The sequence below is a fragment of the Saimiri boliviensis genome, chromosome 2 (assembly GCF_048565385.1).
Source record: "Saimiri boliviensis isolate mSaiBol1 chromosome 2, mSaiBol1.pri, whole genome shotgun sequence".
Classification (NCBI taxonomy): domain Eukaryota; kingdom Metazoa; phylum Chordata; class Mammalia; order Primates; family Cebidae; genus Saimiri; species Saimiri boliviensis.
In genome coordinates, this window is record NC_133450.1 from 86,484,921 (window position 1) to 86,497,017 (window position 12,097).

The 12,097-nt window shown below is 40.6% G+C and overlaps 1 protein-coding gene across 7 annotated transcripts in view; it reads right to left on the reverse strand.

The window, feature by feature from the left end:
* SLTM (SAFB like transcription modulator) overlaps positions 1-12,097 on the reverse strand; it is a 56,976-nt gene that overhangs the window by 36,122 nt on the left and 8,757 nt on the right. For all 7 annotated transcript variants that reach the window (XM_010339610.3, XM_074393835.1, XM_074393836.1 and 4 more), the window contains exon 3: positions 1,410-1,474. In XM_010339610.3, coding sequence (XP_010337912.1) covers positions 1,410-1,474 — 65 coding nt within the window. The remainder of the gene's footprint in view (positions 1-1,409; positions 1,475-12,097) is intronic.

The following is a 12,097-nucleotide window of genomic DNA, read 5'->3' on the forward strand; positions in this document are numbered from 1 at the left end:
AACAGAATAGTAAAAAATTTTAAGGCTCAAACAAAAGCTGACTACAGGCATGCAATCATCAATTTTAATGGATCCTTGGGCAAACAGTTCCCAAAATTATCTGATTTCAGGTTAACTCCTCAACAAAACATCGTGTGTGTGTGTGTGTGTGTGTGTGTGTGTGTGTGTGTATACGCGTATACGCGTGTGTGCACGTGCAGTGTGAAGAGTAAAGACAGCTAGGAAGCAGGAGAGATGGCTGTGTAAATGAACATGAGCTGATTCTATGGTAAAACACAAAAACATCAAGAGACATGATGAAAAGATGGACTAGTTTTATACAGAAAACAGAATATATGGGTGCATAAATGCACACATAATTCGAGAGAAACTACATTAAATAATTCCTGAAAATACCACAATACTAAAGCCCTAATAAGCAGATCACTTTTCATTAAAATAAAAACAAAACAAATTTTAAAACCCCAATTACAATTAAAAATAGCTTGTTCTCTATCTGTAGTATATAGAACTGCCCCAACCCCAATTAAAATTACATCCTTAATTTTTCTGGCCAGCCAGTTTTGAAATGCACCCTCCTTTTTGGCCCCAAAAGGCCTAGCTTATTTATCTCTAAAGGGCAAAACAAATTTCTTAATTTGATCTCTTTTTTTGAGATGGAGTCTCACTCTATCACCCAGGCTGGAGTGGATTGGTGCAGTCTCAGGTCACTGCAACCTCCACCTTCCTGGGTTCAAGTGATTCTCCTGTCTTAGCCTCCCAAGTAGCTGGGACTACAGGCGTGCGCCACCATGCCTGGCTTTTTTTTTCATTTTGGTATTTTTAGTAGAGATGGGGTTTCACCATGCTGGCCAGGTTGGTCTCAAACTCTTGACCTCAAGTGATCTGCCCACCTAGGCCTCCCAAATTGCTGGGATTATAGGCATGAGCCACAGCGCTAGACCCTTAATTTGATCTTTACCAAGTGGTAACACATCAGCAATTTTCTGTCTGTATTTTAAGGTCTACATTAATCTAAGTTCTGTATATTACACACAAAAACTAAATGCAATGAGCAGATAGAAAAAAAATTATTAATATCCTTCCCTGTGGTATTTTGTCCAGGAACTAACACATGTATCTATTGTCTTGTAGATATATTCCTGACCAGCTAGCTTTCTACCTAAAGGCCTGGTAAAACAGATTATTATTTTTAGTTTTACATCTCATTTAAATAAAAAGTTATTTACTCTATTTTTCAATTATGAGAGTTAATGAGATTGACAATATTACATATTGTCAATATTATGTAAGTCTCTATCTTTAACCTACATACTTCAGTGACCACTGTTCAATAAAATGCACAAAATTCATAATGTAAAATACTAGGCTTAAAAGAAACATCTTATCCTGAGTAATTAACACTTTACCTTGATAAAAGCATCATCTTCCACAGAAGCATCTCCACTCAACTCATCTGCTTCTTGTTTTTTACCTGCAGAAGAAGGAAAATGGGCTAACAACTGGTATTTTAGTACATTAAGAACAAAAATATTCAGTGTTTACCCTGCAATAGCACTCTTCACTTCCAAACCATCTGACAAAGCTAATGCCAGCTGCTTATAAACCACCTGGTCACGGCTGTCCCAAACATAAAAAGCTTTACTACGTCATGCTGTCTCAATTAAATACACTGTGCACATAATCCTACATATGAACCCATCAGCTTAACTGACTTGACATATATGATGCATTTTTCTTTAACCACTTGAATTTTCTATCTTCACTTATCTCAGAAGTTGTGGTACTTTTCAATGGCATTCAACTAACTATATATACAGTCAGACACTTGATAGCTAAGTATGAGATCTGTAACTCCCACAAAGCTTTTCCTATATTCTTCTCTTCGACAAGCATTCTCTGAAATAAAAATTCTCACACTTTAATCTTCATCTTACAATCCATCAGGTGATTGATTACATACAGCTCTGTACTGTCTCTAGTACACCGTGCCTCTTCATAGAGAAGAAACTCCTTAAATAAGGCGACTACTTTTATGCTAATTATTTATTTACCCAAAAGCCTAAAAATAAATAGTGCTGGCCACTTAACAGAGTAACTGATTTAAGGCATGTAGAAATTACTGCAGTGAAGGCCGGGAATGGTGGCTCACGCCTGTAATCCCAGCACTTTGGGAGGCTGAGGCGGGTGGATCACGAGGTCAAGAGATCGAGACCATCCTGGTTAACATGGTGAAACCCCGTCTCTACTAAAAATACAAAAAAATTAGCTGGACATGGTGGCGCACGCCTGTAGTCCCAGCTACTCGGTAGGCTGAGGCAGGAGAATTGCCTGAACCCAAGAGGCGGAGGTTGCGGTGAGCTGAGATCGCGCCATTGCACTCCAGCCTGGGTAACGAGAGCGAAACTCCATCTCCAAAAAAGAAAGAAAGAAAGAAATTACTGCAGTGAAAACTGTTAACAGCTTTCAGACAAACTACAGACCTTCTCTGCCCAACCCTCATCTTCAAAACTTTGCAAACTTGTAGTTAGAATTTTCTTTTTAAGAATATCTATTTATTTATTTAGACGGAGTTTCACTCTTGTTACCCAGGCTGGAGTGCAATGGCGCAATCTCGGCTCACTGCAACCTCCGCCTCCTGGGTTCAAGCAATTCTCCTGCCTCAGCCTCCTGAGTAGCTGGGATTACAGGCACGTGCCACCATGCCCAGCTAATTTTTTGTATTTTTAGTAGAGACGGGGTTTCACCATGTTGACCAGGATGGTCTCGATCTGTTGACCTCTTGATCCATCCGCCTCGGCCTCCCGAAGTGCTGCGATTACAGGCTTGAGCCACTGCGTCCGGCCCTATTTATTTATTTTTGAGACAGAGTCACACTCTTGCCCAGGCTGGAGGGCAGTGGCACAATCCCGGCTCACTGTAACCTCCCAGACCCAGGTTCAAGGGACTCTTCTACCTCAGCCTCCTGAGTAGCTGGAAGCACAGGTACGAGCCACCACGCCTGGCTAATTTTTGTATTTTTAGTAGAGACAGATGGGGTTTCACCATGTTGGCAAGGCTGGTTTCAAACTCCTGGCCTAAGTTATCTGCCCACCTCTGCCTCCCAAAGTGCTAGAATTACAGGCGTTGAGCCACCACACTTGGCTGGTAATTGGTAACTTTAAAAACGTTTTCCATGTTAAAAAAAAAAAAAAAAAAGTTTTCCAGAGGCAATGCAAAAAGTTTATTATGTTTTCAGGCTAGTCCACAAAATCCTACTTAGAAATCCGTAATGTACTAGAAATGTAAAAAACACATCTGCTGGAACATTACTGTGAAATCTTTTTTTTTTTCATTTCTTTTGAAACCTTAATGGATGTTCTTTCCTAAGGCCAATGAATGAACTTTTCCCTTAGCCTATAACCAGCACAGACAGTGCTACTCCGTATTTCAAGCTTCAGTAATCAGAATAGAGGTTCAGCTATTGATAATTACTTAACAAGTTAGGATACCTCCATTTCCCTAGTCTCCTCAGTAGCTCTGATCTGTCATCTACTCCCAATTCTAAGTCATTTCCACGAATGAGTGATCAAAGGGGATATGATATGCTAGTCCTTCCAAGTATGCAAAAAACAAGGTTAGGAGTGGGGATTTTTCTTTTGCTCAAGTAGTAGCTGAGGGCTTCTGAAAATCAAATAAGAAATGAAGTGTGGCGCTTCGTGGTATGCTAACTTCCTATTTACAATGTTGATGTCTGCATTTTTCAGAAAACGTAACTTTTTGGTTTACTATTCCCTTTGTTAACATCATTCTCTTTATCACCAAACTTAATTTGTATATGAGAATTTCATACAACAACCAGCCTGTCGGATTATATTGCCCTAAAGTCCAATATTAGAATTATTAAAAGGGCAATCACTAAGAAAGCCTGTTCATCTGAAAGTATTAATCTGTTTAAGAAAGAAAGAAAAAAAGATGTTCTTTTCCTGAAAAAGAAAACTACTGAACAAGAAAGAGCTAATTAAATTATTCTATTACATTCAGAGAAACTTCCATAACACAAAAACCTTCAAAAGGCTACTTTCTGGGAGAAATAAGTTTTAAAAATATCAAATCCAGCAGGAAGCAGTGGCTAATGCCTATAATCCCAACACTTTGGGAGGCTAAGGTAGGAGAATTGCTTGAGCCCATAAGTTAAGACCAGCCCAGGCAACATAGTGAGATCCCTATCTCTTCAAACAAAATCCTTTAAACATAGCTGGGTGTGGTAGTGTATGCTGATAGTCCCAGCTATTTAGGAGGCTGAGGTGGAAGGACTGCTCGAACCCAGGAGGGCAAGGCTGCAGTGAGCTGTAATTATACCAACCACTGCAATCCAGCCCAGGCAACAGAGTCGGTCCCTGTCTCAGAAGCGAAATAAATCACAACATCAATCCTTTCCCATACCACCGAATAGCCAACTGGGCATAACTTTTGGGGAAACTCCTTTAGATCATTCACAAACGCTATTTATTCCTTATAATTACAAACTGCTTTACAATTTGCAAAGCACCTAAAAAAATTTCAGTTGATTTGTCCAAGCACCCTATTATGGTACATGGATCCGTTATCACAATTTTACAAAAGACAAAATGAACCTGAGAGATTAAATAGCTTGCCTAAAACTTGAAAATGGTGCTGTCAGAACTGAAAGCCAGGACTTTTCCCGATCAATCTTGAATTCCTGCCACTACATCTTAGTATGACCAATGTAAAACACATTATTCTAATAAGGTGTGAAATAATTCAATTTATCTTTCAGGCCAGACACAGTGGCTCACATCTGTGAACCCGACACTTTGGGAAGCCAGGGAGGGCAGATCACTTGAAGCCCCAAGTTTGAGACCAGCCTGGCCCACTAGCAAAACCCCATCTCTACTAAAAAAAAAAAAAGTAGCTGGGCATGGTGATGCATGCCTGTAATCCCAGCTACTGGGGAAGCTCAGGCACTGGGTTCAATCACTTGAACCCGGGAGGGAAAGATTGCAGTAAGCTGGGATCATGCCATTGTAATCATGCCTGGGAGACAGAGGGACACTTGTCTTGAAAGTAAAATAAATAAATAAGGCCAGGCATGGTGGCTCACCTGAGGCCAGGAGTTCAAGACCAGCCTGGCCAACATGGTGAAACCCCGTCTCTACTAAAAATACAAAAATTAGCCAGGCATGGTAATCCCAGCTAACCGGGAGGCTGAGGCAGGAGAATCACCTGAACCCCCGAGGTTGAAGTTACAGTGAGCCAAAACTGCAACACTGTACTCCAGCCTTGGCAATAGAATGAGACTCCGTCTCTAAATAAACAAATAAAAATAATTTTTTTTGGCCAAGCCCTGTGAGTCACACCTGTAATCCCAGCACTTTGGGAGGCCGAGGTGGGCAAATCACGTGAGGTTAGGAGATCGAGACCAGCCTGGCCAATATGGTGAAACCCCATCTCTACTAAAAATACAAAAATTAGCCAGGAGCAGTGGTGGGCACCTGTAATTCCAGCTACTCCGGAGGCTGAGGTTGCAGTGAGCCAAGATTGCACCACTGCACTCCAGCCTTGGTGACAGAGTAAGACTCAGTCTCAAAAAATAATAAAAATTTTAAAATAAAGATATTATCTTTGAAATGGCAGTCTTCGGCATAATGACAAATTACATACTATGAACACTGTTGAATTTCACTTCTTTTAGGAAAAACAAGAAAATAGAATTATACTTCAGCCACAAAAACAGCAGTAACTATCTGTGGTCCAGGTACTAGCATAAATTTTTTTCTTTTCTTTTCTTTTTTTTTTTTTTTAAGACCGGGTTTCACCATGTTGGTCTTGAACTCCCGACCTCAGGTGATCCACCCGTCTTGGCCTCCAAAGTGCTTGGATTACAGGCATGAGCCACCATGCCCGACCTCTTTTTTTTTTTCTAAAGGGGTTTCACTCTTGTTGCCCAGGCTAGACTGCAACAGCACAATCTCAGCTCACTACAGCCTCCACCTCCCAGGTTCAAGCAGTTCTACTGCCTCAGCCTCCCGAGTAGCTGGGATTCCAAGCATGTGCCACCACGCCTGGCTAATTTTGTATTTTTAGGAGAGACAGGGTTTCTCCATGTTGGTTAGGCTGGCCTGAAACTCCCAATCTTAGGTCACCCACCTGCCTTGGCCTCCCACAGTACCAGGATTATAGGCATGAGCCACCTCACCTAGCCTTTTTTGTTTTCTTTTTTGAGATGGAGTGTTGCTCTGTTGCCCAGGCAGGCTGGAGTGTGGTGGTGTGATCTCAGTTCACTGCAACCTCCAACTCCCAGTTCCAGCAGTTCTCCTGCCTCAGCCTCCCAAGTAGCTGGGATTACAGGTACATACTACCACACCCATCTAATTGCTTTGTATTTTTAGTAGAGACAGGTTTTCACCAAGTCAGCCAGGCTGGTTTAGAACTCTTAACCTTAAGTGATCCGCCCACCTCAGCCTCCCAAAGTGCTGGGATTACAGCGGTGAGGCACCTCGCCCAGCCAGGATAAATTCTTCATATGCATTTATGTAATTGTGTTTTTAAATTTTATCTTCCCAACTACTCTGAAACAATTATGCCCCTTTTACAAAAGTGAAACTAAGTCTGAAAAATTAGATTACAAAGCTAGTAAATGGCAGTGCTTCAGCTTAAACACAGGCCCATTTCCATTACTGAAAACTATTAGATATTTAAGGAGCTACAATGTACCAGTTTAAAATATTATCTCTTTTAGTGTTAACAGAAGATCCAAAATCCACATGTATAAAATTTTAAAATGTAACACTCATTTGTCCGATGACAGTGACACACAGGCAGCGCTGGGTAGGTAAAAATGGCCTAACTTTGCTGTCCCATACTGCTTCCAACAGTTGTTAAAATACAACCACACTGGTCATTTAATGTTTCAGCTTGTAATCTTAAAAACCATTAGGACAAGATTGTCAAATACTAATGAAACTGGAGTAACAACCTGATAGATACATAGCATTAAGAAAACTGAAATCTCACATTAGCTTTGGAATGCTTTCATAATTTGTAATGTTTGGCTTGTTACACATCGCAAATTAGAAACTATATTGCAATTTCTTTTTTTTTCCACTGCAATCCCCACCTCCCATGTTCAAGTATTCACATGTCTCAGCCTCAGGAGGAGCTGGGATTATAGGTACATGTCACCACACCAGGCTAATTTTTCTATTTTTAGTAAAGACGGGGTTTTACTATGTTGACCAGGCTGGTCTTGAACTCCTGACTCCAGCTGACTATACTGTAATTTCTTATTTTGTGAAAAAACACTTTCCCCCTCCATATAAAATATAACTTATTTTAAAAAGCTACAATGTTGGCCGGGCGCGGTGGCTCAAGCCTGTAATCCCAGCACTTTGGGAGGCCGAGGCGGGTGGATCACGAGGTCAAGAGATCGAGACCATCCTGGTCAACATGGTGAAACCCCGTCTCTACTAAAATACAAAAAAAATTAGCTGGACCTGGTGGCGCGTGCCTGTAATCCCAGCTACTCAGGAGGCTGAGGCAGGAGAATTGCCTGAACCCAGGAGGCGGAGGTTGCGGTGAGCCGAGATCACGCCATTGCACTCCAGCCTGGGCGACAAGAGCGAAACTCTGTCTCAAAAAAAAAAAAAAAAAAAAGCTACAATGTTGCCGGGAACAGTGGCTCATGCATGTAATCCCAGCACTTTGGGAGGCCAAGGTGGGCAGATCACTTGAGGTCAGAAGTTCGAGACTAGTGTGGCCAACATGGTGAAACCCTATCTCTACTAAAAATATAAAAAAGTAGCCGGGCGACGAACAAACTGTCTCAAGAAAAAAAAAAAAAGGCTATGTCTATCACCCAGCCCACAACCTATTATATACAAAAATTTATATATATATAACATATATAAAACATATATATATATAAAACATATATAGCAGATATCCAAGCATTATATATTTATTTTTGACATGAAGTCTCGCTCTGTCACTCAGGCTGATAGCTGGTATTACAGGTGTGCACTACCACGACGTCAAGCTAATTTTTATAATTTTACTAGAGATGGGGTTTCACCAAGTTGGTCAGACTGGTCCAGACCTCAGGTGATGTGCCCACCTCAACCTCCCAAAGTGCTGGGATTACAGGGGTGAGCTGTCACACCCAGCCACATTATATATTTTCTGACTGATAATGGAGTAAGTCCTAGGCACGACACTAATGGAAAACAGGTCAGGCATGGTAGCTTAAGCCTGTAATCCCAAACTCTTTGGGAGGCTAAGGCAGGAGGATCACCTGAGGTCAGAATTTTGAGACTAGCCTGGACAACATGGTGGAACCCCGTATCTACAAAAAATACACAAATTGGCTAGGCATGGTGATGTGCATCTGCCATCCCAGCTACTACATGGGCTGAAGTGGCAGGATCCCTTGAGCCCAGGAGGTCAAGGCTGCAGTGAGCCAAGTTTGCGCCATTCCATTTCAATCTGGGTGACAGAGCAAGGCTCCTCAAAATTAAAATAAAAAAAAAAATTCTAAAAATTAAAAATAAGAAAACAAGGTCTAGATTTCTATTTGACCCAACTGGATGACATGGCTGTTCAAGTAGCTTTGTATGCAACCCCATGCTGTCCGCACATCCTGTAACTACATCTACAGGTCCCTAATTTTTAAAATATCACACATAAGAAATAATTGTAAAGACCAAGTCACTCTTAAATTCCAACAAGCAACACTATCTTCAACACATTTTTGTATAGTCAAGTAACCCTTTATATCTGTCCCATTTAAACCTGTGCTATCAAGGCTCCAGCAGCAAATCAACTAAACAGTTTCACCTCTTTTTTCCTACAGGGAATCTAGCAAGTGCCACAGAACTGTGAAAGTAGCATGTCCAGGATAAAGGAGCTAACTGAAAGTGTAAGGCAGATTGAAGCCAAATTTTTTTTTTTTTTTTTTTTTTGAGACAGGGTCTCGTTCTTGCCCAGGCTGGAGCACAGTGTAGTGGCACCATCTTGACTCACTACAACCTCCGTCTTCTAGGTTCAAGCAATTCTCCTGACTCAGCCTCCTGAGTAGCTGGGATTATAAACGCACACCACCACACCCAGCTAATTTTTGTACTTTTAATAGAGACAAAGTTTCATCACGTTGGCCAGGCTGGTCTGGAACTCCTGGCCTCAAGTGATCCACCCGCCTAAGCCTCCCAAGGTGCTAGTATTAGAGGTGTGAGCCACCACGCCCAGCCTGAAGCGAACCTTTTATGCTTTGAGGAAAAAACTATAAAATACATTGGGCAGTAAGCATAATCTGAATAACAAAAAATAAAAGCAAGATTAACCTATCACATCCTAAACTATCATAGTAGTAATATGGATATTTTGAAATTACAAAAAAAACTAAAATATTATTTGCATGATTTTAGGGTGTAAAGTAAAATGGCAAAGTAAAAATGTATATACTAGAGAAAGACAAGACTATAAATATTTATGCAACATAAATTTGTATACCTCCAAAATTCTCAATGAAACCCTCTATGAGATATGTTTCAGAATTTACAATTTTCCGATTTTAGAAGAGTAGAATGTTCAGCAGGGCACAGTGGCTCACGCCTGTAATCCCAGCACTTTGGGAGGCCGAGGTGGGTGGAGCACGAGGTCAAGAGAGTGAGACCATCCTGGCCAACATAATGAAACCCTGTCTCTACTAAAAATACAAAAATTAGCCGAGCGTGGTGGCACGTGCCTATGGTCCCAGCTACTTGGGAGGCTGAGGCAGAAGAATCGCTTGAACCTAGGAGGCAAAAGTTGTAGTAAGCCGAGATTGCACCACTGCACTCCAGCCTGGTGACAGAGCAAGACTACGCCTCAGAAAAAAGAAAAAAAAGAACAGTAAAATGTTGCATACGCTATGTTAAACCTCCCCATGGCTTCTGGAATAGTATTTCACAGTTAATCACATAAACAGTTTGTACAATGAAATATATGAAGATTCACATCAAATGGGATAAATCAAGACTATAACCTCATTTTTGCCACCAAACTTGAAAAAAAAACTTTCAGTTTTCAGAACTTTTTGTATTTGATAATTCTGAATAAAGGATCTTGGATCATAAATTGGCTTTCTCCTGGGCAGGTGCAGTGGCTCATGCCTGTAACCCCAGCACTTTGGGAGGCCAAGGTGGGTGAATCACAAGGTCAGGCGTTTGAGACCAGTCTGGCCAATATGGTGAAGCCCCATCTCTACTAAATATACAAAAAATTAGCTGCGTGTGGTGGTGTGCAGCTGTAATCCCAGCTACTCAGGAGGCTGAGACAGAACCATTTGAACCTGAAAGGTGGAGGTTGCAATGAGCTGAGATTGCTCCATTGCACTCCAGCCTGGGTAAGAGTGCAGAACTCTGACTAAAAAATAGGCAAAAAATTAAAATAAATAAAAACAAAAAATAATAAATAAATAAATAAATTAGCCTTCTCCTTCAAAGGCAAATTGGTCTATAAGGGTTTGCAATTTTCCTTTTCCTCCAAAAGCAAACTGGTCCTTATAAATGTTTGCAATTTTCCAAGTTCAGAAATACCTCCCAAACAAAAACAAATCCCACTTAATAATGAGGTTTTTTTTTTTTTTTCTTTGAGACAGGGTCTCGCTCTACTGCCAAGGCTGGAGGGCAGTGGCAGTGACAGTTCACTGCAGCCTCAACCTCCTGGGCCCAAGCAATCTTCCTGCCTTGGCCTTTCAAAGTATTGGGATTATAGGCGTGAGCCACTTCGCCCAGCCTAAGGAAATTTTAAAATCATTTCACCAAAATAGTTTGTGGCTGAGTAACTTTTCCCCTTAAACATTCACAAAAGCTATCATAAAATGTTAACAAAAAGAAAAAAAGCTTAGTTAAAAATTTCTGTTGGAAGGGAAAGATTAAGAAGATAATGCCAAATTGAAATGTTTCAGCCACCTCTCCACAATTGCATGCAGTATCTTAAAACAATCAAAGACCACACCGTGTGTTGTTTGCGAGTGTTTTAGCTTCTATTAAACTGACATTTTACTAATAAAATCATTTTTCTGAAAGGCCTTGTACATTATCTTAAACACAACAGTCATAGGATAGGTCACTTTGGGTTTTTCTGTGTGTGTGTGTTTTGTTTTTGTGGCAGGGTCTTAAAACTCTATTGCCCAGGCTGGAGTGCAGTGGTGCAATCTCGTCTCAGTGCAACCTCTGCCTCCTGGGTTCAAGAGAGTCTCCTGCCTCAGCCTTCCGAGTAGCTAAAGTTACAGATGTCCATCACCATGTCTGGCTAATTTTGTATTTTTAGTAGAGATGGGGTTTCACCATGTTGGCCAGGCTGGTCTTGAACTTCTGGCCTCAAGTGATCTACCCGTCTCGGCCACCCAAAGTGCTGGGATTACAAGCGTGAGCCACCCCACCCAGGCCAATAGGTCACTTTGAAAAATTACTACAAAGATAATTCACATTCATTATAATACACCTGGAAAATGCAAACAAAAGTATATTTTTCAAATGTCTTATATTTATTATCAGAATAAACATTAACAGAATAAACATTTCTGGCACACAAGCCAGGTCTGCCTGCAAACACAAGACTATAAAAGATAATTTAACTGGCTTCTTAATGAGTTACCTTTCTGTTCTACCAGTCAAAAGAAAATAGTCCTGCTTAACTCTCAGCACTGTTGAGAGAATCAAATAAAGCAAAGTCGAAGTTTTTTGAAAACTGTCAAGTATATAAAACAATCTAGAAACTGACCAGCCGAGAGAGGAACGAAAATAATGGCCAATTTCAAGCTTTAGGCGAGTCAATAGTTCTTAATTCCAGGTATATGTAAGAATTATCTGAGGAGTTTTTAGAAAATACATACTGATGCCTGCAACGTAACAACCCAAACCAACTCTATGGGGACTGAAAGCCTGGTATCTGTATTTTTTAAAACACAAATGACTAATGCAGAGTGCAGATCATGAACCACTAAGATAAGTGAATCTATCTACAGAAGTTGCTAAGAAGAATATAGAAAGAATATAGAAAAAAGGTTATTGTTTTTAGATTCTCCAGATAACAGAAAATTTAAATTCTATCTACC